Source organism: Lytechinus pictus, chromosome 12 (assembly GCF_037042905.1).
Source record: "Lytechinus pictus isolate F3 Inbred chromosome 12, Lp3.0, whole genome shotgun sequence".
In the NCBI taxonomy this organism is placed as follows: domain Eukaryota; kingdom Metazoa; phylum Echinodermata; class Echinoidea; order Temnopleuroida; family Toxopneustidae; genus Lytechinus; species Lytechinus pictus.
Window position 1 is genome coordinate 26,710,585 of NC_087256.1, and position 27,923 is coordinate 26,738,507.

At 36.6% G+C, this 27,923-nt stretch overlaps 2 protein-coding genes across 2 annotated transcripts; both read right to left on the reverse strand.

Annotated features, from left to right (window-relative positions):
• Nucleotides 1-588: 588 nt before the first annotated feature.
• Nucleotides 589-5,773, reverse strand: LOC129272347 (uncharacterized protein C6orf163 homolog). Its single transcript, XM_054909500.2, has 4 exons — nt 5,166-5,773; nt 3,292-3,494; nt 2,239-2,441; nt 589-2,031 (listed from the first exon to the last, which is right to left on the reverse strand). Exons 1-4 carry the CDS (start codon nt 5,296-5,298, stop codon nt 1,659-1,661), a joined length of 912 nt encoding a protein of 303 aa, XP_054765475.2. The 5' UTR covers nt 5,299-5,773; the 3' UTR covers nt 589-1,658.
• A 3,982-nt stretch (nt 5,774-9,755) lies between these two features.
• Nucleotides 9,756-27,417, reverse strand: LOC129272348 (uncharacterized). The gene is made up of 9 exons (XM_064107257.1): nt 26,192-27,417; nt 22,680-22,933; nt 21,715-21,937; nt 20,391-21,247; nt 14,748-14,858; nt 12,696-12,828; nt 12,278-12,388; nt 11,234-11,386; nt 9,756-10,354 (listed from the first exon to the last, which is right to left on the reverse strand). Exons 1-9 carry the CDS (start codon nt 26,279-26,281, stop codon nt 10,271-10,273), a joined length of 2,016 nt encoding a protein of 671 aa, XP_063963327.1. The 5' UTR covers nt 26,282-27,417; the 3' UTR covers nt 9,756-10,270.
• Nucleotides 27,418-27,923: the final 506 nt, after the last annotated feature.

Below are 27,923 nucleotides of genomic sequence, written 5' to 3' on the forward strand. Positions count from 1 at the left end.
ATATATTATACATTATACCTATAATTTTTTTTAAACTAACATGCATTTGAGATGTGGGCGTTGCTGGCTTTCCATAGTTGTGATTGATTGGATCAATCGTAACTCTTTGTAAGACGGGGCCCAGGGCTCCGTCTTACAAAGAGTTACAATTGATCCAATCAATCTCAAATGTATGGAAATCCATCCATAGCATAATTTTTTTTTTCTACAGGAAATTTGCACAATCTCAATAGTAAAGAGAGAAACACATTGAATCTTCAAGAGAACGATGAATGTATGAATATACATCATATCCAGAAAACATTGTGAAAATTGCATTTTAGACTATGGTGACAATGCTGGACATCCATAGCTGTGGTTGATCGGATCAATCACATCCCTTTGTGAGACAGAGCCCTGGATTCTTAATCTATTCTCCCAGTTCAAGGGACAAGTGCGCTTTAATCTGTGGTCTTGCGGTTCTTGTTCTTAAGTGCTTTGATCTTTGGTCTTGCGATTCTTGTTCTATAGAGTTTTGATCTGTGGTCTTGAGAGTTTCTGTTGCAAATAGATTGCATTCATGGTCTTGTAATCTCTGTTGAGAAGTGGATCTGTGATCTTGCAAATTTTGTTTTAAAGTGCTTAGATCTGTGGTCATTTTAATTTTTGTTCTGAAGAGATTTGATTTGCGGTCTTGTTAATTTTTGTTCTAAAGAGTTTTGATCTTTGGTCTTGTTAATTTTTGTTCTAAATAGCTTTGAGCTGTGGTCTTGTGCTTGACATGACTAATGGATACCTAATGAAGATCAGTTCCAGGAAGCTGCAATTAATTCTAGTGTGTCTAATGCATCACAATGTTCCATCTTTCCAGAAATTCTTCAGTAATGTCATAATCAAAATCAAAGTTACCCTTTTGAGTTTCAGACCTAATAAACCATACAGACCTCACAGTCATTGGCCCGTATTCTTAAGTCAGGATTACCTATAAAGGCAAAAGTCTAACTCGGTGCTAAACTTGTGAGAAACCGAAAGTAAAAAAAAAAATTAGCATTGTATATCTCATTATGCTCTTTCACCATGTTGAAATGGCAAAGCAAATAAATTCAGCTATTATTCCCAGAGTCTTGATTGATTTGTGACGGATGAGCTGACAAATCGAACTCTTAGAGATTTATGTCACAATTGGCTATCCATAGTTAAACTACAACTTTAGACCAGAGTTTATAGTAGTTAAGAATACAGGCCAATGTATTAGTAACTGATTTTGAATAGACATCACAGTACAACACATTCATATAAAACATTGGTAACAGAAATACCATTTTAGCAAGGATTTTGCCAATAGTTCGGTCCCGACTCCAAGTAGACGTAGACGCAGATTCTTGACATTGTGGGATACTAAGGGATTTTTCGGAGCAGTCTTTTTAAGACAATTTTGGAGGGTTTTGCACATATCGCTTCTAATCCACTGATCATTGTTGTTCAAGTACTACTTCATATTAACTGAAGGTTTTCCTTGAGCAAGTAGTGAAGAAGAGCTCACAGGACCCTTTGTCGTCTGAGTGCCTAGGACTGAAACATCTAGGCTAACTCTTGGCAACTGTGGCCATCTTTCTGCCACCGGCTTTCGGTGTTCTCTCTCATAAAGGCAACTGTCCTGATCTGACCTGAAGTGTTTATTACAGTAAGAACTCGGCCTGTCCTGGCCTGAATCCCTTGGTCTTGTTGATGAACACCTGATAGGATTCCTTCAGCTCCGCATGCTTCTGGATCCATCTCTCCTTCTCTTCCTCCTCACTCACTACCTCTGCCCTTGTCTCATCCACTTTCACCTGCCATCTCTTGATCTCCTCCCGCAATTCCTGGATCTCCTTGGCGTGGGCCTCTCGGACCTTGGCAAGTTCAGCAGCAGCGATGCGGCGCTCTTCCTGCTGGGCGTTGAGCACTGCCTTGATGCGCTCTTGTGTCTTGTCTTCTTTGAGGACCTTGAGGGCTTGTGCCTTCTCTTCTGCTAACCTCTTCACAGTTGCAGCTTCCCTCTCTGCTGTCTCTCTGTTGGGATGTAAGCAACAAATGGGACAGGAATATGATGAATAATTGGTTCATTATTAGTTTGCTCATGAGTCATATTTTCATTTGTTTATTTTCTCTTTTAATTGTAATTTCAAAAGCTTAAAATGCATGTAGCATGTTTAACAGTCAAGCCGATAGCAAAGAAGAACAAGGGGGGCAAATCTTTAATAAAAAATATATACTCACCCAGAGACTTTCTCCGCTGCCAGCCTAGCCTTGGTCACCTCCTCTTGCCTAGCCTTTGCTACAGCCTCTTCTCTTTCTTTATCTTTCAATGCCTTCACCTTCTCTACCGTCTCTCTAAGAATCTTCTCCCCAGCCTCCTTCTCTCTCTTGACTTCCTGGTGTTGGATCTTGGTCATCTCTCCTTCCACACGCAGGGCTTCCTCCTGAAAATAAACAATCATGGCTATTATTTTCTTCTTTTTTAAAAATTAATAATCCTATATTTCACACCACGCTTCTAATTTCCCATAGATATACATGTACCCATCAATCAGACATCTCTCAATTAATAGAAAACTTGCAATCAATAGCTAATCTGCTCCTCGGAACATAAACTAAAATAAATAAAGTGATTTATCACTTGTAAATTGCGTACCGTAAATAATTGCAAAGTTTTCTATCTCCCCTATTTAAGTTTGAAGGCACTACATTTGATATTCTCTACAATGGTTTTAATACGATTACATCTGCAATTGGAGAATTTAGTCTTTATGAAAATTTTTCAATACTGTGTAAGGCAGTTTTCTCTGAATGGAGTTGCGAATGGACAGTTTCATATATTAAAAAATCACATTTACTATCAATCTGTGAAGCAAGCAAAAGAGTAACAAAGGCCAAGCGTTTTTTTCCCTCCTTTTTGGGGGGAGGGTGTTGCTAGATTTTTTAAAGATGGAAATTATGGCTGCGTTTTCTTTTGTCAAATTTTTTTGGCGAAAATAAACTCCACCTTGTTCATTTCTGCTATTGTTTTTTTTGGGGGGGGAGGGGGGAGGTTAAACAAAAATGGAATCAATTCTGTTATCCCCCTTCTCCTCCTCAATTTTGGTTTCTTGGATCTGCCACTGGAATAATCTTATCATAGCATCAATTGTCCTTGTGTAAATGGAAATACATGCATGCCTCTTCAGGTAAATGAAAAATCCAACACATTTGTATTTTTGTACACTATAAAAAAAAAAAAAAAGAGAAAAATCACCAATATATACCTAATTACTGGATATTTATCCGGCTTACCTTAAGCATTCGTTCATGGGTATTCTTGAGTTCTTGGAGTTCACGTTCCTTTACAGCTAGGCAGTCAGCTTCACACTTTTCTAGCGCAACCTTCTTGAAGTGCTCAGCCTGTTTCCAAACCTCCTTCTCGGCATCGACGATGGCTTGGGATTTCTCATTGTGTGAAAGGTTCTCCCACTTGGCATGGATTTCTTGTCCAATATCTGAAGGGAAGGAGAGAAAGGCAGTGAGGGTCAATTGACATCCCAGATGTTGTTACTGGAAGTAATGTTTATCTTTTTGCTGATGATACCAAGTTGTTCAAGTATATAAGAGATCAGAATGATTGCAATTCACTCCAGAGAGATCTTGACCATCTGAAATGCTGGTCAGAAAAATGGCTGCTGAAATTCAACCCCAAGAAATGTAGTGTTCTCTCTATTGGTAACAAGCAGGACCGGCAGGAAGCTTTTGCATACACTTTAATGAATGATGCACTCGAACATGTCACCTCCGAAAGGGACTTGGGTGTTGTAATTGATGATAAACTCAGCTTTGAAGAGCACATGCAATCGAAGATAAACAAGGCCAACTGGCTTATGGGCTTGATCAGACAAACTTGTTTATCGAGACAAAAAAACTTTGCATTGTTGTATAAGTCGCTTGTCTGACCACAAGTCGAACTTGCCCATGCTGTGTGGAACGTACATTAGAGAACGTACAAAGAAGGGCAACAAAATTAGTCCCTGAATTAAGGAAGCTTTCCTATCCGCATCGACTTAAAGTTAAACAGCTAAAAATCCCAACTCTGGTGTATCGAAGAGTTAGGGGTGACATGATTGAAACATATAAACACTTCAATAATTATGATCAATGTACAAAGCTGAATTTAGTCGAAAAATATAGAGAACATACCAGAGGTCACAGTAAAAAAATGTTTAGATCTATACCAAGGACAAAGACACAGAGATATAGCCTAGGTATTGATAAATTCAATGAAAAATTGGCATGTACGAGAGTCACTTTCTTAGTTTGAAATGAAGATACATGTATCTCCACCCTTCCACCCATTCTCTTTCTCTCTCTTTATACTTTTACGAGGTAATCTTTTCAGAATCTCATCTCACTAAGAAATACTTGGATGTGAGACAAGTCATGACATTGCAGGAGAAGTCCTCCATTTCCGTACCTGATCATGTGATGTGATGAAAATGTGCATATAAATTAATCTAGAGTCTACAGAGCTGTAGGCATATTAATCTTTGGTCTTGGCCCTAGTCTACCTACACATGACCTAGTCTAGATCTAATTCTAAATTCAATTATTTTTGGGAATTATTCAGTTCTCAGGGCAGGTTCAGGCCAGGGGCATAAATATTAACACCTGGCTTGATCTACATAGTACATGTATGTATACCGCCACCAGTACATGTAATCTAATCAAACGTTAGACTTAATCCTAGACCTTCTAGATCATTACAATTTGACCCTGGACAAAGTAGAATTATACCCCTTTCATAAACCCAATAAAACCTATCCTCCAATTAGCCGCCTAAGAGTAATGCGGATAATTCAATAAAAATTGCGTTCACAAACTCCTGAACAAGGCGGATAATCGTCATGAGAACTGGACACGCCCCCTCCGATGCGGTTGTGTTGGAAAAGGGTGACCCTGTGACCGCACCATGGCAACTATCCGCATTATTTGGAAATACGTTCATAAACTCAAAATCTTGTCCCGATGCTGCTATATTATGCGGATAATAGCAGCATCAGAATAATGCGGATAACTCTTGTCCTCCTCTGATTTTACGACCAAATTATGCTGCTATTAGCCGCATAATTGGGTTTTATTGGGTTTATGAAAGGGGTATTAGACTCTACATCTTTCCTTACCAATGATCTTTTGATGTGCATGAATCTGGACTTGGACTGGTTTTGTGTCTTCATAACGCTTTGGAACACCTTCGAATCGAGGACTGCGATCGTGAGTGATGACGCCTGGTTTTGTTTTGACAGCCAAAGCCATAATTGAGTCCAATAGTTCACCAGATCTTGAAGTAGATGGAGCACAACACTAAATATTACAAGTCAATTGATAATGATTGATATATCAAGGGTTGAGACAAGAGGTCAACGACTAGACATCTACGGCTGACGTTTCAATTCAATACAGCTGGAGCTTGCATACAGGCGAGTATTCCGGGAAACGCTACGCCGCTACTCAAGGCGCAAGTCTATACCAAGTTCCGATGACAAGAAATAACGAAGTTCTCCACAAAACTTGTTCTTTTTGGCTCACACTTCCTTCAAAATCCACCTTCATCGACCTGGTTATGGCTTGGTAAACTATTCGGAGAGCTTTAAGTCGCTTCGATAAATGTTTGCAATTATGTTTGAATGAGCCAGCATCAAAGGTTTAGAACATGTGTGTTCTACGAGTTCACACCTCCATGCGAAAAGATTGCTTAGCTGTGGTCGTGTCCATAGCAACATGTTATTGTGCACGTTTACACTGTACGTGCGGTTTGCCTACAGTGTTTTTCGTACGGTGCATTGATTAAAAGATGAATGAAACCCATTTGTTTAGACTCGTATGCGATTGAAATATTGATCGTTTTGTCAGGCGCAAAAAGTATATAAGGCTAAAGTAATTCATTGACTGGATCATATTCTACCAGCCCTCCTCCTTAACTTGGGTTATATGCAATAATATTCTTAAAATCTTCGTAGATAATATTTGTAGTATTATGATACTTGATAGGCCTCGATCCTGGCTCCTCTTACTACTTTCTTTTTAATTTTTATAAAACTTCTTTTCTCATCACATGCTCCTTCATTTCCCTCCTCATTCTTCTTCTTTTACTTCTTTTATATCTTCTTCTTATTATTATTTTTCATCTTCTTTTCCTCCTTCTTCTTCTTCTCTTTCTACTTTTTTCTCAACGATCCATTCTACTCTAGAAAAGTAGAATACACATTCCATCCGTTGTATGTTTTGGAATAAGTATCAAAATGAATATGCTACATTACTTTCTAAAAAAATGAACATAATAATGATAATGGACATGATAGGTATGATAGGTAGCGGTCTTAAATAAAGGCCCGTTATTGCTATGCTTCTTTAAGCATTTATTTGCTTATATAGTTTGCCGCTGCATTTTACTCATTAAAGGGATGGTCCGCGGGCTGAAAATATTTATATTTTAATACATAGAGTAGAATTCACTGAGCAAAATGCCAAAAATGTCATCAAAATCGGCTAACAAAATAAAGTTAATGAAGTTTAAAGTTTAGCAATATTTTGTGAAAACAGTCGTCATTAATATTCATTAGGTGGGCTGATTATGTCACATCTCCACTTTCCGTTTTCTTATGTTATTACATAAAATCATTTTTTTTTTCATTATTTCATACTTGTGTGAATAATATGTCTCCCTTATAATGAAATAAGCTGCAGCAATAAATATCTAATGCACTAAATCAGTTGTCAATCCAATTTTTCTAGTTCTTGGAGAAAAAAATTGAATAAACCTAATTTCATATAATAAAATACAAAAGAACAAGTGGGGATGTGACATCATCAGCCCACCTAATGAATATTCATGACGACTGTTTTCACAAAATTTTTGCTAAACTTCGATATTTGTTATCCGATCTTGATAAAATTCTCGGCATTTAGCTTAGTAAATTCTACTCTATTTATTAAGCTATAAATACTGCCAACAGAAATATAAAAAAAGCTATAAATACTTCCAGCCCGGACCATCCCTTTAAGGTGTTTTTTTCTATATTGTATTTATGTCTTTCTCCAGTCACTATATATATACGATTGTCACTTGGTTATGTACTTTATGCTATATTATGATTATGTCTCACGCATTGTAAATTTGTTTTGTATATTATTCCAATAAATGTAGAAAATCCTGCAAAAAAAATGATATAAAATATATATTAAAGGGATGGTCTGGGCTGAAAATATTTATATCTTAATACATAGACTGGAATTCACTGAGCAAAATGACGAAAATATCATCAAAATCGGATAACAAATAATAAAGTTATTGAAGTTTAAAGTTAAGCAATATTTTGTGAAAACAGTCGTCATGAATATTCATTAGGTGGGCTGATGATGTCACATCTCCACTTTCAGTTTTCTTATGTTATTACATAAAATCATAATTTTTTCATTATTTCATACTTGTGTGAATAACATGTCTCCTTTTATAAAGAAATAAATATCTAATGCTCTAAATCAGTTGTCAATCCAATTTTTCTAGTTCTTGGAGGAAAAAATTTGAATAAACTCAATTTCGTATAATAAAATACAAAAGATCAAGTGGGGATGTGACATCATCAGCCCACCTAATGAATATTCATGACGAATATTTTCACAAAATATTGCTAAACTTTAAAATTCAATAACTTGATTATTTGTTATCCGATTTTGATGAAATTTTCGGCACTTTGCTCAGTGAATTCTACTCTTTTTATTAGGTTATAAATACTTTCAGCCCGGACCATCCCTTTAAGACCTTATAGGGGGGAAAACAGTCATATTAATAGGATCCAATCATGCATAGCGGGAATAGCGGAATCATAAATACATTCATTTAAAAAAAAATGTTATTTCCATTTTCAACCAATTTCTATTCACTTTTCGTTGGATTTAACAGGGTTTTATTTTAATAGGGATCCTTAAATGATAAGTTCGTTTTCAGTGCATCATCCTCAGCACGAACACGGCATAAAATGAATAGGCCTATAAAGAACATCGTTCTCGAATGTTTTTTATTGGTCAGAAGATAATGACAATTTACAAATCATGCATCACATCATGACAAAGACAAGAAAAAAACTGATTTAAAATGGCTTACATAAGAAATTAATAACCATAGTTACGCATCAAAGTGCTCTTTAAACGTTTAACCACCGTATAGTATAGCCCGTCACTCAAACAACTACTGTTTTGACGATTTAAACAAGTTGTTTACATTTTTTGAAAAAAAAAGTTGTTAAAAAAGGTTTAACTAATTATTGTTTAAAAGTTTTAAGCAACTTGTTAGAGTGACGGGCTTAAACAACGTGCTTAAAAGTTTAAACAGCGTTTCTGCAGTGAACTTTTTTGGGGTACACCGGCCCTATACAGACGAGATAAGCAATAGATCGAAAAGGAATGATGTATTTAATACAATACCTTAACAGTACTACCCTCCGATACTAACAATAACCTGGTCAAAATGACCATGATGACTGCAGTCAGCTGGGAGCAACTCATATTTTGGACACTATATTTCCATGATTTCATTGTCAGAAATTACTGCTTTCTATAGTAAAAATTATACAAGAAAATATTTTATAACAGTTGCAAAGTCGACCAACATTTTTTAATAATTTCTGGACCAATCCAAAATCACATGTAGATCTAAAATCTCAAAATCTCTGATAGATTTGCAAATCAATCTTTTCTTTTCGTCAACCGTATTTTTAGTTGGTCCAAAGTAAAAAAAAAAGATCTATTCTTCACTTAATTTCATTTAATTTAATTTCTAGTTTTCACTTTGTCGGCATGCATACCATCAAACAATGTTACTTAAATATCATTGCTGGGAGGATGAAGAAGTGAAACAAAACTTGAGTTTACTTGAAGAAACGTTAACATGGACAGGGTTATAACATCCAAAATATACACAGTATATATCAAAATAAGCGAACTTTAAATTAAAATGAATTTTGTAAATAATTACATACAACTATTACATTTATATAATGAATTTTAATGAGTTTTATAGATAATTACATTTTTAGTAACACAACCATTTCTGCAATAATCACATTTCCGAGGAAATTTTCATCTAACGACCTATTCTCAACGAAAACGCACATCAATATAGCCCTGTTCCTTAATTACGGCCGCTCAATTTTTATGGTATCTCCACTATTTTTACTGAACCCCCATAATGCCGATCAGGGGCGGATCCAGGATTTTCTAAAAGAGGGGGGGGCACATTTTCCCGAGGAAAATTTGACTAGCAAGAAAAAAAATCACAAAAAATTGAAGGTCACTGCGTCCACAAAAACAAACAACGACAAAAAATCCCTCACTTGTGTATGAACGTCATATTCCCATTGAAAATAATTATGATGTGTAACTTTCAAGGGGGCAAAATTAAAGATGGCATGTTTGCATAAAAAAATATTGACTATAACTCTCAAGGGGGCACGGGTCGGATGTGCCCCCCCCCCCTGAATCCGCCACGGATACCATTATTTACATAGAATAGATCGAGGGAGGGACAACTGAGAAGCCTCCGGTATTAAGTCTGGAAGATTTGTCGGACATTGCGATGATATTAAGATAGGAAATTCTTAAATTTTTTGGTTTTATTCAATCATTCAAGCACATTTTGAATTTATTCGATCTCGCTCTCTTTCTCTCCTTAAATTCTTGCCCATCAACTTTCCATTGAAAAAAAAAAATTTGTTCCATAATTATCAAGAATGGTAGTTTATAGTTCGCTACAGCTGCAGCGAGACAGAAATAAATTTAAATTAATCGTCTCTCGATCGTGAACTGATCATTATATTAAAAATTGACATTTTGCCTCAAGCATTTCTAGAGCTCCCCCTCCCACAGACACACACACATACGTGCACCCACCCAAACACGCGCTTACACACCCACACAACGAGACACGGCATTGAGAGGGTGCAAAGGACACAGCCCATAAGACCATGGATCCTGTAGGGTCCATGATAGGACAACCAACCACAGAATTCGAAAGTACAATTGTTGGACCGTCCTGTATCTTTGTTGCTTTACCCCCCCCCCCCCCACACACACATACACACCTCCTTCTCTGACGCGCTATATACGCTACCAAAAATCTGCTTGCATGATTTCAAAATTGCCCCCCTCCCTTATGAAATCCCCAAAGAATCCACCCCTAAATAAGACTTATGATCGTCGTCGTCATCATCGTCTGCAGTTGAACTCGATATCATTGTACGAGGGCTGCTGCAAAATCAGTGGGATGAAAGACAAGGGCTAAATTGTTGCCAGAGTCGGATAAAATGTCTTCCACCTGTAATAAAAAAGAAAGAGTAGTGTTAAGATTAAGCATTTTTTCTTCAGTTTTATCAATCATTAATAGGCACAAAAACTGTACCATTGGCAGTATTTAAAGAGGATATTCATACTCTTCTCTCCTACCATGTCTCTATCCCCTTCGCTACTACATTTTAAACATGCATCTCTGGATATTGATTAATTATGTATCATAGTTTATTATAAATATTGTTTGTCGAATATTACTAATGTACACGTGTATTTCCCTGCCTATAATCATGTAAAATGATGACAAAATTGTGAGGAAAACCGATTGAATCTTACGATACTATTTCATTTTCTTACATTATGATAGCAGTTAAGTCTATACACGAATTTAATAACAAAATGTTGCCACTCTTTGCTCACTCGCTCACATTAAAAAAAGGGGTGCAACGTCTTCAAAACTAGGTAGAGTACCTGTAGTTTTTCCTCATTGGCCTATATATATCATGGACGTACACGTCCGACTTGCGCCACTTGATATTAATCAGATGTGTATGAATTTGATCAACAAGGTCGAAAATTTATTCAGCAAGGGTCACTGCAAAAACACCGGTGTTAATTTAACACCAGACTGGTATCTATATCGGTCCAATACTTATAACGCAAACTAGTAATATAGTCTCTATGATCGGTCCACACCAGAGAGGTGTTGAAACACCAGTAAGATCCAAACCGATATGCCAAATTGGTGTTTGCCTAACGCCAAACCAGTCACGGTTGTTTGAACACCTCTCTGGTATGGATCGATATAGATACCAGGCTGGTGTTTAAATTAACACCGGTGTTTTTGCAGTGTATTTTATTTTATCATGGATATAATGGAGTTATATAAAACAGGAACTTTACTTACTTGGGCAGGGGTGACATTCGCTGAGATTGGTATCATATTTATCTGTGTGAGCGCCCAGTTGACCAATTCTCCACCGTTTGTGATACCAGGGGCTACTTGCCGAGAAGGGATACCACTTCGTGCCACCAGTCCTTCCGAATCGAACTTCGTAATCTTCAGAACAATAAAAAAGTATAAAAAGTCTAATTAATTCAACGTCTACTTTTCTTATACAACTGCATTTTGTATCGTAAAACGAAGACACTTAAGGAACTACTACAGGTTACATAATTTCTCGCTCACAGTTTTACTCTCCGTCATACACTCTAAAAGTAACATACTCGGTTTAGATTAAATACATTAAAGACGGGGTTAAAAGAGGGGTCCTCAATTGACTTATTTCCCCCAAAGAGGATATATTCTACTCGAATTATGTTCATATAATTTCGATTTGAACCTCTGACCTCGTAAACATTCAGATGACTGGCCATTGCCAGTGAAGATCGATCAGTATCCACAAAACCTACGTACCACGCCTCATGATAAAATAATTTGCTAGACTCTTTATACGCCATTGATTTTACGTCCAGATTTAGGATTAAAGAGATGACAACGATATATAAGGTAAGGCCGAAGAGGCGCCACACGGTGGGGGTGCATGGGATGTGACTGTCCCTATAGTTTTTCAAGTGCCCCTGCCCCCACTCCCTCAAAAAAGACGAGAGATAAAAAGGGAAGGGAAAGCGAAAGAAAATAATAATTGAGAAGAGCTCGATAGAGGGCAGTCAGGTGACGTCACCTTTTATACAACATTTTATTCGTCCTTTACCCTTCTCCCTCCGGGACCCTTCCCCCTTTTACCCATTACCCTGGCACCAATCCTAATGTATGGTGGTTACCGTGGGTGGTATATTCAGGTAGCTCAAGTCCCGGTTTATCCGGCAATTACCATAGCAACCGTGCATCTCAGCCAATCAAAAACGAGGAAAGATGTCGGATCTGACAATTTGTCTGACAAATGATGTTGATGGAACACTCTTCAGAGCTACATATAGATATACTTACTTCGTTACCTGCCAGAGTCAGCCCAAGCTTTTTGAGATCTGGAGACGGTTCCTGCGCTCTTGAGATGAAGCTCAGCACACCGTGAGGGATTTTCTTGATTGAGAAAGTTACCTTTATTAAAGATATTATACCCAAGATTTTATTGAAGGAAAAAAATGGGGAAAATTTAGAAAAATTGAATTCCTTTTACAGAAAGAGAAATGCAAAAATATTTTGGGTATAACTCCAGGCTGAAAATGATATGATTTGATTAAGGGTAGAAAATGCCCTCCCTCCCTTTCTCTCTCCAACCTACCCACCCTCGCTCGCCCCCCCCCCCCTGACTCCCTCCCTCGTCTCCCTCTGATGTCGTCTCTCTCTGAATCTCCTTTGAAATGAATTTAATTATTACTGCAAAATTTGATAAGCTCTGTCTTACCGTATCCCCTTCGTGATCATGAATGTACTTGTGCGTATCTTCTGCCGAGGTGACAGCCTGCCCATTGATCCTATGAACCTCATCTCCAATCAGGAGCTCCGTCGTACATAGCTCACCCCGAAATCCACTGATGCTACAGAGATTGAAGGGATATGGCAAGTGATTTTAATGTTGGAAGAGGCTGAGAGGGGATCTTGATGGTATTAACATTGACTCCAAATCTGAAACTCTAAAAGCAATCTACTCAAAGTTTGAAAAGACTTTCTACTTAAAAAAAGACTACCGTGACATTTTTGTCAAAATGAATAATGTCTGTCAGAAATGATATTTCGTTTCAAATATGAATTCTAGTAAGTGCCTCTTGATATCTTATAGACTAAACTGCATTTCTACATTGCGTCGAAATATAATAAACGGAGAACATAATATCGAGGTTTTATCATATAACGTTCATATTACAACTAATGATTGATAAAAGACGCATGCTTTATAAAAGATTTAATTCATGCATATTTCACGCATGACTGAACGAATTAGACGAGAGGGTACTAATATGACAGGTAGTATCTAAACTTCAATGAGAATATTAAATGTATCATGCAGAAGTTTAATTTTTCCCTTATATAACAGGGGCCGCGGAACGGTTTTGAAAGTGGGGGACTGAGCCAAAAGCCCGCGGGGTGACCATTCCAAAAAAAATATAATCAGATGGTCATTTTTATGTCTTCCTAAACGGTTTTGGAAAAAGTTGGGGGGGGGGGGGGCTTCAGGGATTGGAAAAAAAACCTTAAAATCTGAAGTTGTAAAACTCGCTTTTTTGGTCAATTATGAACCTAATTACTGTTAAAAGGGCATTCTTGCGAGATTTTGCGAGCGCGAATCACGAGCTCAATTTTTTTTTAAATATTTCATGTGATTAGACAGGAAAAGTAAACATTCCGAGCAGTCTTTGTAATCATGAAAAAAGGATGTGAATCATACCAAAGAATGAATGCGAGCGCGAGCTGAAATTTTTTCACATACTGATCAGAAAAGGAACCTTTTAAAGAATGCATTTAGTGACCCATGAATAGCGGCTACATGTCTTACCAATCGAATAATGCGAACGCGAAGCGCGAGCTCAAAATTTGTGATATTCTAACCCAAAAACTGGACATTCTAGGCATTTCATTCAACAAGAAACAGAATGACTACCCTAATAAAAAATAATTGGTGCGAGCGCAAAACACGAGCCCAAAATGTGAAATATTCCAACCTGAAAACTAAACGTTCTAATCATTCTTTTATGAACACTACAAATAACTTATGCTAAAAAATAATTGATGCGAGCACGAGCAAAAAAATTGTTTCTCTAACCTAAAATGTATTTCAAAAAGGGTATTTCATTTTGAAAAAGGGCACATTTCATTTTGAAAAAATTGGCATTTTCCATTATGAAAAAGGGGATATTTCCTATGGGGAATGGGGGTGGGGGCAATTGCCCCCCAGTTCCACAACCCCTGATAACCGGATATATTTATTGATTATAATTTTAAGTAAGTTATGAATAAAAAAAATATCGGTTTCCCTTTCTGTATGACGAGACAATTCTGCAAAATCTAAACAACATCATCTTTTTTTATATTTTCGCTGATAATAAGTTTTATCAGAACTGTACACTAACTCCTACCCCACCCCTTAACGAGTGGAAAAGTAATTAATCGATTAATCAATTCGTCAGATAATCAGTATTGAGTATGAACTGATGAATAAATGTGAAATAGAGGAAATATATAAATATAGAATAAAATAAAAAGAATCAATATGTACAGTATAATCACTAAATCGACTGGATTGATAAATAAATTCTTATTTAAAAATATCTGCATGAAGTAAAACAAAATTAATGTCAAATTTTAGATTCTTCGAACAAAATACGTTTGAATGATACGAAAGTAAATTATAATTGTGCTCCAAACACTCAGGCCATATATGTTTATTTATCAATTTTGATAAAATAATCCATATCTAAATGACAGAATGACATACAAAATTAATGGGTAATCAACTCACTAAACCATACTCTTGATCACGGTAACTGATAATGACTCCTTTTCTTCTAAAAGGTCTTTGGCAATCTCAATAGACTTTGTATCAGGAGACATCTGAGTACTTCGGAAGCTCCTTAAAAGTAATGATAAAAGGGGATTTAGTTAATATAATGAAGGGAAAAAAATTCATTATTATTCTCCATTTCCTCACATTTTGAGATTGTGGTAAAGACTTGTTTGTTCAATCAATTTAGATAAATGCCAATGTCAACCTCGAATTCAATTTGAATAAACAGTTAGACGTTTTTAATTATATAAAAAAACAATTCAAACATGAATAACACATAATATACACAAAAAATACATAAAAATTTAGATTTATAATATACTTTCTTAATAATAACGACAATAATAATAATAATAACAATAACAATATAGGATATTCATTAAGCGCTTAATAACTAGTAAAGAGGCTCTATGCGCTTTACAATTACAAATAAACAAAATAAAAATATACAAAAGACAGTAAAAACGATTCAATTATAACAATAACATAAATAAAATATAACATGCAGTTACTTAAAACATCAAAGAAAGGGTGCAACTATATGAACCCAGCCTAGATTTGGATGCATGTGAGTATTCTCAAGCTTGCATCCAGCTATCAACATATCAATGCAACAGAGCTAATCTGATCCCTAATTGCGTTCCACTCGGAGCCGGTGAGAGATCTCACCCATTTTAGAGCAAGATTTGCAATTTTTGAGTGTATTTTACATTTTTTAATTGAATATGCCTAAAAAGATGCATCATCCACTTGAAAATTAGCTATAATGCGCTCTTTAATGAACAGTTCATCCCAAAGGGATTGGTCCCTATTATCATTTCAAGAGGACTGTTGTACACTGTTAGAAAATTTATCCTTAAAATAAAAGAAGTTCCTGCAGCAGAGTCTCGAGAACACCTGTAATCTTACCAGATTGCGTAATCTTATATTATATCATGTAAAATTACAGGAAATTGGTATTTGGTGTATGTAACCTTACAAATTTCCTTTAATAAAACACCCTTTTCCCCTTTTTAAACCCCGGTTTTAAACAGACCTGTTCTGTTAAATTGCAGGAAAAACTTCCTGTTTTATAAATTTACAGAATGATTCTGTTATTGCTTTCTGCAAAATCTTCTATTTTTTTCTGTAAAATCAGTTTTTTTTTAAAACAGTGTAAGGGACCAGATTAGCACTTAGAAAGAGATATATGATCAACATTTTGGTGTAATTATGTTTACCCTCTCTCAAAAAAAAAAGAATAAAGAAAAAAACAACTGAAAATACAGTGCGCGTATACCAGGGGCCGCGGAACCGGGGGGGCTGGGGGGGCTTCAGCCCCCCCCCCCCCCACTTTTTTCCAAAACCGTGTACAAAAACTTAAAAATGACCATATGATTGTGATTTTTAGCATAGTCAGCCCCCCCCCCACTTTTGGCTCAGCCCCCCCACTTTGAAAACTGTTCCGCGGCCCCTGTATACAAGGGGGTGTATGCAAAATGAATCAAAGTTTCGACGATGATGGTAAAATGGTTCCATGACATCTGCTCCGATGGAAAATCTGGCCGCTAAGCCAATCAAAAAGAAATGTTACCCCCAAAACTAAATAAACCCTAATCCATATCTTTAACTTATTCTGAACCAAAAACTTTATTACAATCGACTGACTCTAAACCCGTGCCCTCCGAAATATTAAAGGGATGGTCCAGGCTGGAGATATTTATATTTCATTAAATATAGTAAAATTCAGAGCAAAATGCTGAAAAGTTTATTTTAAATCGGGTAACAAATAACGAAGTTATTGAATTTTTGCATTATTCCGGTGAAACAGTTCTAGGCATGCCCGAATATTCATTAGGTGAGTGATGATGTCATATCCCCACTTGTTCTTTTGTATTTTTTTTAATATGAAATTAGGTTCATTCAAAATTTTTCTACCAAGAGCTAAAACAATTGGATTGACGACTGATTAAGTGCATTAGTTATTCGTTGCTGCAACGTATTTCATTATAATGGAGACACATCATTTACACATGTATAAAAAATGAATTATTTATGATTTCATGTAATAACATAAGAAAAAGAAAAGTGGGGATGTGACATCATCAGCCCACCTAATGAATATTCATGACCATGTGCATATAACTGCATGTTTTCACAAAATATTGATAAATTTTAAATTTCAATAAGTTCGTTATTTGTAATCCGATTTTGATGAACATTTTTGCATTTTTCTCTGTGAACTTTGCTCTATTTATTTAGATATAAATATTTTCAGCCCGGACCATCCCTTTAAGACCGGATCAAATGCCGCAGGAGCATCTGTTGTGTCAATAGTAAAAGATGACCAAGGCGCTTTACTATCATTATCTTATTGAAGAAAAAAAAATCATAGCGTAGCCCCCTACGAAAAATTACGTCTCGTCATGCCCCCCCTTATATCTTGTTTCAAGGCGGAAATGAATAGTTGATTGACAGAATCTCATATTAATATAGCCTCTGATCATTATCTGAAGAACAAAAACCGAAAGTTAAATCATTAATTTATCAATAAAATACTTAACCATTTTATCTTTACATTGACTCGGCACAAACACAGTGATTGTGGACAAGATGAAGATGAAATCATAAAATGGTAATTGGTAACCGCTATACTGCCTGCCATGGCCTTGGTAACATAATAGTTTTAATGTCAAGCCTCTGTCTAAACCTTACAATTTACCATTGTTAATTATATTCAGCTGACTTGAAATTATTACTTTAATTCACTTCCTTGTATTGTATTATTTATTTATTTCCGTTTTACTTCAGCAGGGTAGCCCTTTCAGTTACAAAACTGCTCTACCAAGGGGCCCTGCACAATAAAAAACAAATACATATAAATAACAAATTTACACACAAAAAAATTAAAACTGAATACTTAACTACAAAAATTTACTCAGGTAAAATCACAATTAAATTAAAATTAAAAAGCTAAAATAACATACAAGCGGAGTTTTTATATAAAGTTTAAATTAAATCTAAAATAACACTACTATAATATTTACATTAAATCAAAGTTAACACTGCTTTTTAAAATTTGCATAAGAGTTAAGAGTTAAAATTCTAGATTGTTTCTTAAATATTGGAAAAGATGTTACAGTTTGCATACTCTGGGGTAAACTGTTCCAGAGATTTGAACCATAAAAATGTACAGATTTCTTGTAATGCTCTGTTCGAGGTGTTTTGATTTTTAATGGGCAAGAATGTGCATATCGAGTTTGAAAGTTAATATCACGATAAACAATAATTTCCTTTAAATATGTTGGAACTAAATCATTAATTAATTTAAACATGATGAGGTAGGTATGATACTATTGTCTTTGTACAATAGTTTGCCAGTTTAATTGGGTGCGAAGAACATTGGAAGGTATTGAAAAATCCGCATTAAAAATCAAGCGAGCATACTTGTTTTGGAGTTTTTGTATTTTCTTTATATTGCACTTACTAGTTCTGCCCCAAATAACGATACCGTAATCAATATGTGGCAAGATCAATGCATTATATAACATGATTAATATATTTTGTGGAACATTGTGCTTTATCTGTCTGATACAACCAATTATTCTTGAAATCTTCGTAAATACTTTTTCAATATGTTTGTTCCATGAAAAACAATCATCAAGAACAACACCTAAATATTTAAATTCATGTACTTGCTCGACAATTTCTTTTTTATATTTTATAATCAAATTAGCATTTTTAACTTTCCTTTTTGACCCAATCAACATACTTTTGCATTTCTTTAAATTCAATTCTAAATTATTTGATTCTACCCAGTTAAATATCTTGGTAAATTCTTTTTGGAGTAATTTAGATACTGTATTAATATTTCGGTCTTTACAAAAAACAGCAGCATCATCTGCATATAAACACAATTTCGTATTTGTTAAATACGGTAAACTGCACATATCATTTATAAATATAGAAAAAAGAAGAGGTCCCAATATAGACCCCTGAGGAATCCCCAACTTGATATTTTGTAAATCTGACAGTATGCCTTGAAAGGACACGCACTGCTGTCGATCAGAAAAGTAATTTTTAAACCAGTTTAATTCGCTATCCTTAAAACCATATCTAAATAATTTATGCAGTAAAATAGTGTGTGATACAGAGTCAAACGCCCGTTTGAAATCCAAAAATAAACATCCTGTTACAAAACCACCGTCAATATTTTTTAAAACATATTCATTCAATCGCTAGAGGGTATTCATTTGTCTCGCAATCTACTATGGTCAACAAGGAAATTCGTGATCACTCTCGCAAAAAGTGTTCACTGGCTTTCTAGGAAATTCGTGATCACTCTCGCAAAAACTTTTTGCGAGAGTGATCACGAATTTCCTAGAAAGCCAGTGAACACTTTTTGCGAGAGTGATCACGAATTTCCTAGAAAGCCAGTGAACACTTTTTGCGAGAGTGATCACGAATTTCCTTGTTGACCATAGTAGATTGCGAGACAAATGAATACCCTCTAGCGATTATTTCAATCCGCAATAATGAACCTATTTAGTATATTCATTCAATTCTAACAAAACAGTCGTCGTTGAGTGCAGTGGGCGAAAACCTGATTGACAATGACTTAATAATTGATTTGAAGTAAAATAATTGTACACTTGTTCGTGTATTGCCTTTTCCAAAATTTTCATCAAATGACATATGACTGAAATGGGTCTATAATTGTTAATATCATCCTTTTTTCCATTTTTGAAAACTGGGGTTACCTTTGCTTTTTTCCAGTCAATAGGTATAGTTCCAGAGTTAAGCGATAAATTGAAAATAAATTGTACTATAACGTTTAATCAACTTCCTTTTTTCTATTTTATTACGTTGTTAACAAATCCAAATGAGACATTTTAATAATTTTTGTAGATTTTTTCTTATAATTCTACGATTTGATTGTGCATTCCCGCCTCTTTCGAAGTCATGCAATTTTTTAAAGTTTAAGTGTGATTTTTGTGACTTTATTTTCATTTACTTGCAGTGTATTTTACTAATTTTGCATCACTGATACATTATTTGCTCTTTTATCACTTTATAAGATGCATTCATTATATTCATTATTATTTAAACGTTGGTTTCAAGTACCAATCTAAATGGAAAAACTTCAATATAAGAGTAAGATTAAATCTCATATTTTTTATTAATCACCCGTTTGCAGTTGAAATTAATCAGGTGTTGAAGTACTTCCCATCCTGATTGCTATTAGAGGAGAATGTGAACATGAGTTGTAGAGCGTTACCTATTATTATGTTTCCGAATGATAACTAAGCCCAGCCTACAGATCGAATACCATTGAACGAAATGATAATGAATAAACATAACGTAAGGACGCGTGGATCGATGAATGGAGGAATTAATGAACAAGAGAAACAAAAGGATCACCTAAAACGTAAATATAATTCATTTGATCAGAAGTACATATGATTTTCGGCAGTAAATACAACGATAAAGAGTTTTAGGCAGAACATCAATAATTTGTATATTCCGCATGAACATATGGCTCACTGGTTTTTCAAGATGTACATCTTTAACGATAACGTTGTTTAACGATAACGTTTAACGATAAGTTTGTCAATTTACCTCACTAGCTGATAGACTTTCTCATTAGCTTCAGCAACAGGTTGTTTGACAGGTGATGTCTCTGAAGAGCTTGTATTGGAGTCTCCTTGGTTAGTCCGAATCCTAGCCTGGGGGAATGGTGGCAACTGTGGTAAGGTTTCATGCCGATCGCTGCTGCTATTCCCTAGAAAGGTCTTGGGCTTTAAATTCCCTCCAGCAGGCAACGGAGGTGGCATCTTCAAAGGCTTCCGGCGAGACTTCCTACCCTGTTCCCCTTCCGGCACCTTCAACGGTGTCTTCACCGGCGGCGATACAGTCTCCTCTGTAGCACTTTTCATTTCAGGTGTTGGTTGCTTGAGCTCCTTGGGCATCACTACCTTCGGGAGATTGTCTGGGAGTGGTGGGGGAAGTGGCTTGGTCCGGCGAGCTAAAGGGGTATAGCGGGGTTTCTCAGGTGAACTGTCTGCAGAACGGGTCTTGCTCTCTTGTGCTTGTTTCAGGCTTTCGATGAAGTCGGACGAAATGGCTGGCCGATCCTCTGCAGCCACCAGTATCACCGGTACCGGCTTTGCTTCGGGTAAGCGGGGACCATTTAACGGTGCCGTTTTGGCAGAAGAATGCGAAGTTTCAGCCGACGGTGGCTCTTCAACCCCTTCAGAGTGGACGTCACTGATATTCATAGCCAGATTGGTGGGAAAGATGTATCCATCGTCATCCATATCGCCAGGCTCGGAGACAAATGCATCTTCATCCCCGGCATCTGAGATGATGGGGGAAGCATGTTTTGTGCTCGTTGATGGCGACGGCTTGGTACCGGGCCAAGATATTCCATCGTCGTCGGTAGAAACAGAACAGCGCATTGGCTCGTAATCCTCATACTGGTTAAAGAGATGATCAGATAAAATCAAGTAAAATGGTCGATGGAATTAAGATATGGCACGTTCATTAAAGAAATGTAATTGGGTCAGGATCCTCAAAATCAATCAACCAACTCAGTTTTCTTTCTTGAACTACAATCGAACCACGTGAATGATATAGTACCATATAGTTTTAGCATGCTCCTCAAAAATACTTGTTTAAATTTTCTGTTCACATGAGGGCTCGTTACCCTCGATGCTATTTTTCAAAAATCATTTGATATAATTGCATTTCTTGTTATTGTTTAATGTATAGGCCTGCGTTTATATTTTTGTATGCATCTTCATATTTTGTCAATTAGTGTGTTTCACACTGATGTAAACAATATAAATTTCCCTTTGATGGACAGCATATATTATTCACTCACTACTTACAATTTACCACACTCTTTGAGAGGTTAATGGTTGGCCTACATGAACATACTTACGGGTACATGGTACACATCAGAATGACCTGGCCGGGGACCTTGTGCTTTGGTACTCAAGGAACGATTGTCGTTGTCGATCTTGTCATCCAACGACGGCATCGGAGGTCTCTCCTGAGTGGTCGAATGTTCCTCGGTAATCGACGTCATCGCCTTCGTCGTCGTCTTACCCGGATCGTCGCCTAGTGCTTCCAAGATGTCCTTATACCAAAGGTCGCGCTGGGATCTATGTAAAGTTATGAATCAGGGTGAGTTGGATAAGAGTATGCGGTGGTGTTGTCCCGTCGATATGATCATCGTGATAGAAGGACATCAGAATCGAATGCTCCATTCACACCAAGACTCCAAACCGACCGACGGAATGCAATTGGAAATAACACATTAACAGCTTTGGTCGGTCTGACTGCGGCAGTTTCGCCATTGAGACTGAAGCATATATGGACCAATAACAAAATAACAAATAGCTTCTCTTATCTATTCTTCATTGTTGTCTGATAAAGCACAGCAAAAACGCACACCCTCTCCAAACGCCCTCTTTTTTGGTTTGGGCATGGACCTATAGGTCCATGGTTTGGCTAGATGTTCCTGCACTAACTGAATAACTTCTGATACAAAATAATTGACACAACCGTCGTGAATGGCAAATATTTCACTTTTCAAGAACCACATTGACTAATTTCTCATCCCAAATTGACAAAAAATGCACATGATGATTTCCTCTAATTTACTCATTAATCATCCTCCTCAACCATGCTGAAGTCACTCTGAAAGTAATTAAATCAACTTTGGAGTTGCATGATCAGGGGTCCGTTGAGAAAGAGTTGCGTTTAATCGCAAGTCAAAAAAATCAATCGCAAGTCCCAAATGCGCGCTGTTGATTGGTTGAAAATTAAGGTACGCATGATTTTTAGAGTTGCGATTGATTGCAACTCTTTCTGCAACGGGCCCCAGGGACATCTTTCACCTACCTCCCTTCTGCCTTCAGAAACACAATCTTGTCTTCCGCGGTTTGGATACCCAGGTAGTTATCGTTCCCCGGGTAGTCGATGCCTTTAGACTTGAGTAGAGGTGGAAGGAGTTCAGTGGTGCAGCCATTGACGACCATGGAAACACGAGGCTTGTCTTTGTGGGACACCTCACTCCTGTATCCCTGCAGGAGGACATTTCCGTTGGTGCCGTGACGGAAGCATTTCCAGTATATTGGTGACAACTCGTATGCTTCCTAAAGAAATATTAAAGGATAAGGAAAGACGTGACCCAAATAAATCCAGGTTTTACTTGCATTTCTAATGCCTGGATAAGGTGTGCTTGATCGTCTTTTCAGAATGTTTTCTCATGGCCAAAATGCCTACATGGCTATCATTGTCAATGGTAACTATAGTCCCTATCTCTTATTATTGATACCCTTGAAGAATCAACAGCCAATCATCATCGAATTTTCCAAAAATTTAAGTTTTTATTAATTACACGGATACCATGCAAGATGCATTATATCGGGGGCCCGTGGCAGAAACAGTTATGTTTAAACACTGTAAAAAATGAAGTGCTAATTTAGCACTTACAGTGCTTGTATAGTGACTGCACTACGAGTGCTGATTTTCTAGCTTAAATTTGCACTAGAAAATCAGCACTCGTAGTGCAATCATTATACAGAGCGTCCCAGAAAAAACGAAACCGAGATTAAGCAATGATTTATCATAACTTAATCACAAATACAATAGACAAATGGCCTACCAATGTAAAGCTTAGAATCTCTTCTTTCATCTGATATTACTTAGATTATTCCCCATTCACGCATGAGTGAGCAAAAACAATTTGAAGAAAGGATACCAAAAACTCATTTGGCGGGGGGTATCTGAATTTCAAAAAGAAAATCACATGCCTAAAATGTTCAATATCTGCTCTTTTATTTGATAACTTAATCACAAAAAATGGTCAAGAAGTAAAAAAGTTATGTTCCCTCGAAACAATGCTTGTATTTCCATAATTTCATTAAATAAACGTGTTTTCACCGGTTTCACACAGAAGCTATCGACTTAATGCATGGCTGATCGTCAACAAAACGGAGTGTCAAGTGAGTTTGAATGCTAGCCTGTAGAACCTCTTAATTTTATGAAATTATTGAAATTCAAGCCTTATTTCAAATAACCATAACTTTGGTTTTTTTTTACCATTTTCTGTAATTGAGGTATCAAATTAAAGAGCAGATATTGAACTTTTTAATAATGTGGTTTTCTTTTTGAAACCCAGATACAGCCCGCTAAATGACTTTTTGGTATCCCCTCTTCAAATTGTTTTTGCTCACTCAAGCGAGAATGAGAAATAATCTAAGTAATTTCAGATGAAAGAGGAGATTCTAAGCTTTACAATGGTAGGTCATTTGTCTATTGTATTTGTGATTAAGTTGTGATAAATCATCGATAAATCTCGGTTTCGTTTTTTGTGGGACGCAATGTATAAGCACTGTAAGTGCTAAATAAGCACTTCATTTTTTACAGTGAACTCAACTATGAAAATAAAATTCAAATGACAAATGCGCGCTTCTGACAGGCTAAAAATAAAATTGCATTTTAATTTGGGAGTTGCGTTTGAATGCGATCCCTCCGGCAACCCGCCGGAAATCCATTGCCTAAAAGGCCTCCGCACACCTTATTAGGCCACCGCACGTGCACTTTACGACTGATCCACGATCCGATATCGGAACAATTAAATCGCACTTTCCTTACTAATGAAATTAGAAAAGAAAAATATCAATTTTTAAGGTTCAGAGCCTTCATTTTGAAGAAAAGGCCAAATTAGTTTCATATCGTATAGCCAATCGTACGATTGTTATGACGTCAATCCGACTAGGGGTTCAATCCGCTTTTATTCTAATAAGGATGGTAGCATATATTTAGTCACAGATTTAAACATACGTATTTGTACGATGACTTAGATGTTCCGTGTCTCAATATTTGCATCAAATTTTAGGTTTTATTCCGAAATCGAGTCGCAGACCAGTCGTAAGAGGTTGTGCGGTGGCCTTAACACGCGTTGCATGGCCAGAGTACCCATTGATACCCTCCATATTCCGTAAGGTTAACTGTACTACTACTACTACTACTATACCACTACTACTACTACTACTACTACTACTACTACTACTACTACTACTACTACTACTACTACTACTACTACTACTACTACTACTACTACTACTCCTACTACTACTCCTACTACTACTACTCCTACTACTACTAGGCCAACTACTACTACTACTACAACTACTACTACTATACTACTACTACTACACTACTAGGCCTACTAATACCACCCCTACTATCATGCAGCCACTAATAATACGACTGCCATACTATCCAATATTATTACTACTCGATGTACTACTATTTCAATTTCAGACTGAATAAATACCAACACAAAATATCACCCCAATATAAGAATAAGTAATTATTACTATCAGTCGGATTACCCATTTTTATTTTAATATTATTATCATTATTATTATTGTTATTATTATTATAATTTTTTTGGGGGGGATATTGACAACTGAAACACCCAGTACATTGTGGTTCCCGATTTTGTAGATTTTGTAGTCCCATGCATTAGGACAACATTTCTCACAAAGCACTCCCCAAGCTCTGCTCGACCTGCACACCAAGACATTACCGAAAGTAGGCTTATTCCTATATGAGAAACACTCTTTGAAAAGATGGGTCGTATATAGTCCAAGACGGAAATAAATATATTAAATTCACTTCCATGAAATCAATATTAGTATCATAATTTGCGCTCAACGAGATTCGGCTTCAGTCGTCCGAAACTAACAGATGCGGCACATTCCTGCTCAGTATGTCATAGTAATTTATTGTCATGTCAAGTTAAAAACAGGCAACATGCTAGTTTATCATGTTCACACCAAGTTGTTGGTTTCATAGGCTGATGCCACATGATCACGGTCACACAATGTCATCATAACTGGTATGTGTAATTGTCATCAAAGTTTGCATGAAATAAGTTTTTTTTAATGACCAAATTCTGCATGTCAAATGTGTCTCTTCGAACAGCCGAAGAACAACATGTGTTTGTGGCGATAAGGGGGCGATAATCGATTTCAAAATTTAGATGTTGCCCCTGTCAGTAACATATCCTATCCCTTTTCTCTTAAACAATAAAAAAATTTAATTGATCTTCAGCCAAACCGTTTGTTAAATGGTTGGCAAAAAATATATCTACATCTTGGGTTCTTCATTCGCAGGCAAAATTAACTTGCGTGATTTATAGATCCGCATTGAGAATGGTACCTAAGCTAATAAAAGGGAAAGTTGGGAAAATTAACACGATACCTGCATGGCATATATACATAGACATAAAATATACATAACAAGGTAACTCATAAATCAATTCAGAGAAACACCGTACATTTATTGAAATTATTGATTCCCTCCATGCACCTTAATTCATTCCTACATTGGAGACCTACCTTGTGAAGCAGACCCTTCTTCTTGTAGTTGAAACAGGACAGCACTCCACTTCTAATATGGATATCTGGCGCCTTGTTTTTCCTCGACATTTCTTCTTCACCTAGAATTACAGTCTAATATATTTAGTGATTAAAAGCGTTTTTAGTCGATCCGAGAACCTTTAAAGTATGATTCGAATCGATTAGTCCACCAGAAGCACCAGCACAACTCTCTACAGTATTGCCGCTGGAAAACCAAAGACTGCTTCTTCAAAGCTCAAAATCTCAGTTGTTGCCAAACAATAATCTTCCTGGCTAACGAAACCTTACTTCGAATTCTGGATCGAACTTTTTCTAGATTAATCTTACTTTTATTGGTCATTAGAAAAATGATGGATATCAAACTATTAACATCTCTTAATTTTCGATCAGTCGCTTTGTAAGTTAAAATTAAACCTTGATCCGTTGGTCTAGAATCCTATAAACAAAGAATGCATGGATTCCTCAAAGAAGACCTGAACAAGTCATGTATTACTGCTTCCAAATAACTCTGTTGCGAAATTCCCGATCAAGTCCGCTGGGTCTTGGTTGTTCAGGGAGTCAATGGCTTTCTCCTCTCCATCAGGAGCAGTGTAGAAGTGCAGGTCAAATCGGGCAGTCACGAACTTGTCTGAAGAAGTGTGGGGCAAGTCACCCGATCTTCAAATTCACAGGACGAGTCTCACGACAGAAGCTGAGGAAACCAACCCTCGCAAGTCCACACAAAATATATCCAAGGTTTTAACAGTTGATCTTGTGAAGTTGGGTTGTTCGATGTTCGTCATTCCAGACACAAATACTCGAGCAATGTAGAGTACACGAGACTGGTGATATCACTACCACACCACGGTTCGAAAAACCATGCTACACAAACTGATATTACTTCACTGAATACAGACATGGATGTTTAAAAAACAATACATTGTACTGCAATGTAATCGTCGAATAAAAAGTCTACAACTCATTGGCATCTGATTAGAACTACGTGTACTGTATAATACCGTTGACAGCGAGAGCAAATTACGGTATCAAAATTAATGAGTAAACAAAACCAACGAAGCTTTCTAAACTAAGATGTGGCTTCTTTACAAATTATAGTAACACTTGAGCTTTGCAAGTTTTTTTAAGAAGAGATTTATTCTTTCCTCTGAAAGAAATCGAAAGTTCTTCTCTGACATCCGTCATCCTTTCACCATGTTCACCAACAGAGCTTGGTATTAGACCCGACGCAGTGTCAATCAGTCGGATAAAAGTGTCGTTCTTCTCAAATTTCTGTGCTACCATCCTCCGCTTTCCTTATTTTCATGACATTAAACACAAAAATAGACTATGTTAAGGACGACTGTCGGGTGCTCTGTTAGAAACTAATTAAAGGGTGTACCTTGTGGACAGAGAACATTCCTCTAGGTGTTTGGGTCGTATTGTCGGGTGAGTGTGGGTGTGCGTATGTGTCACTGGCGTAAATCCGTGTTGATGGGTGGGGGGGATGACTGAAATATTTTGGCATTTTTTGCAATCATGTTTTTAGATATGCAAGGAATTGTCATTGATATGTCCACAGTTGCGTACCATGGGTCACGAAATTGGGGGAGGGGGGCACCAGCAAAATTTTTGAATCATTTTGAGTGAGTGCGCTAGTGAGCGCGCAGTTGCCAGTTATACTGACCTAATAGAGACATTTTAAGGACAATGTCATTAAACGGATATGTATCTC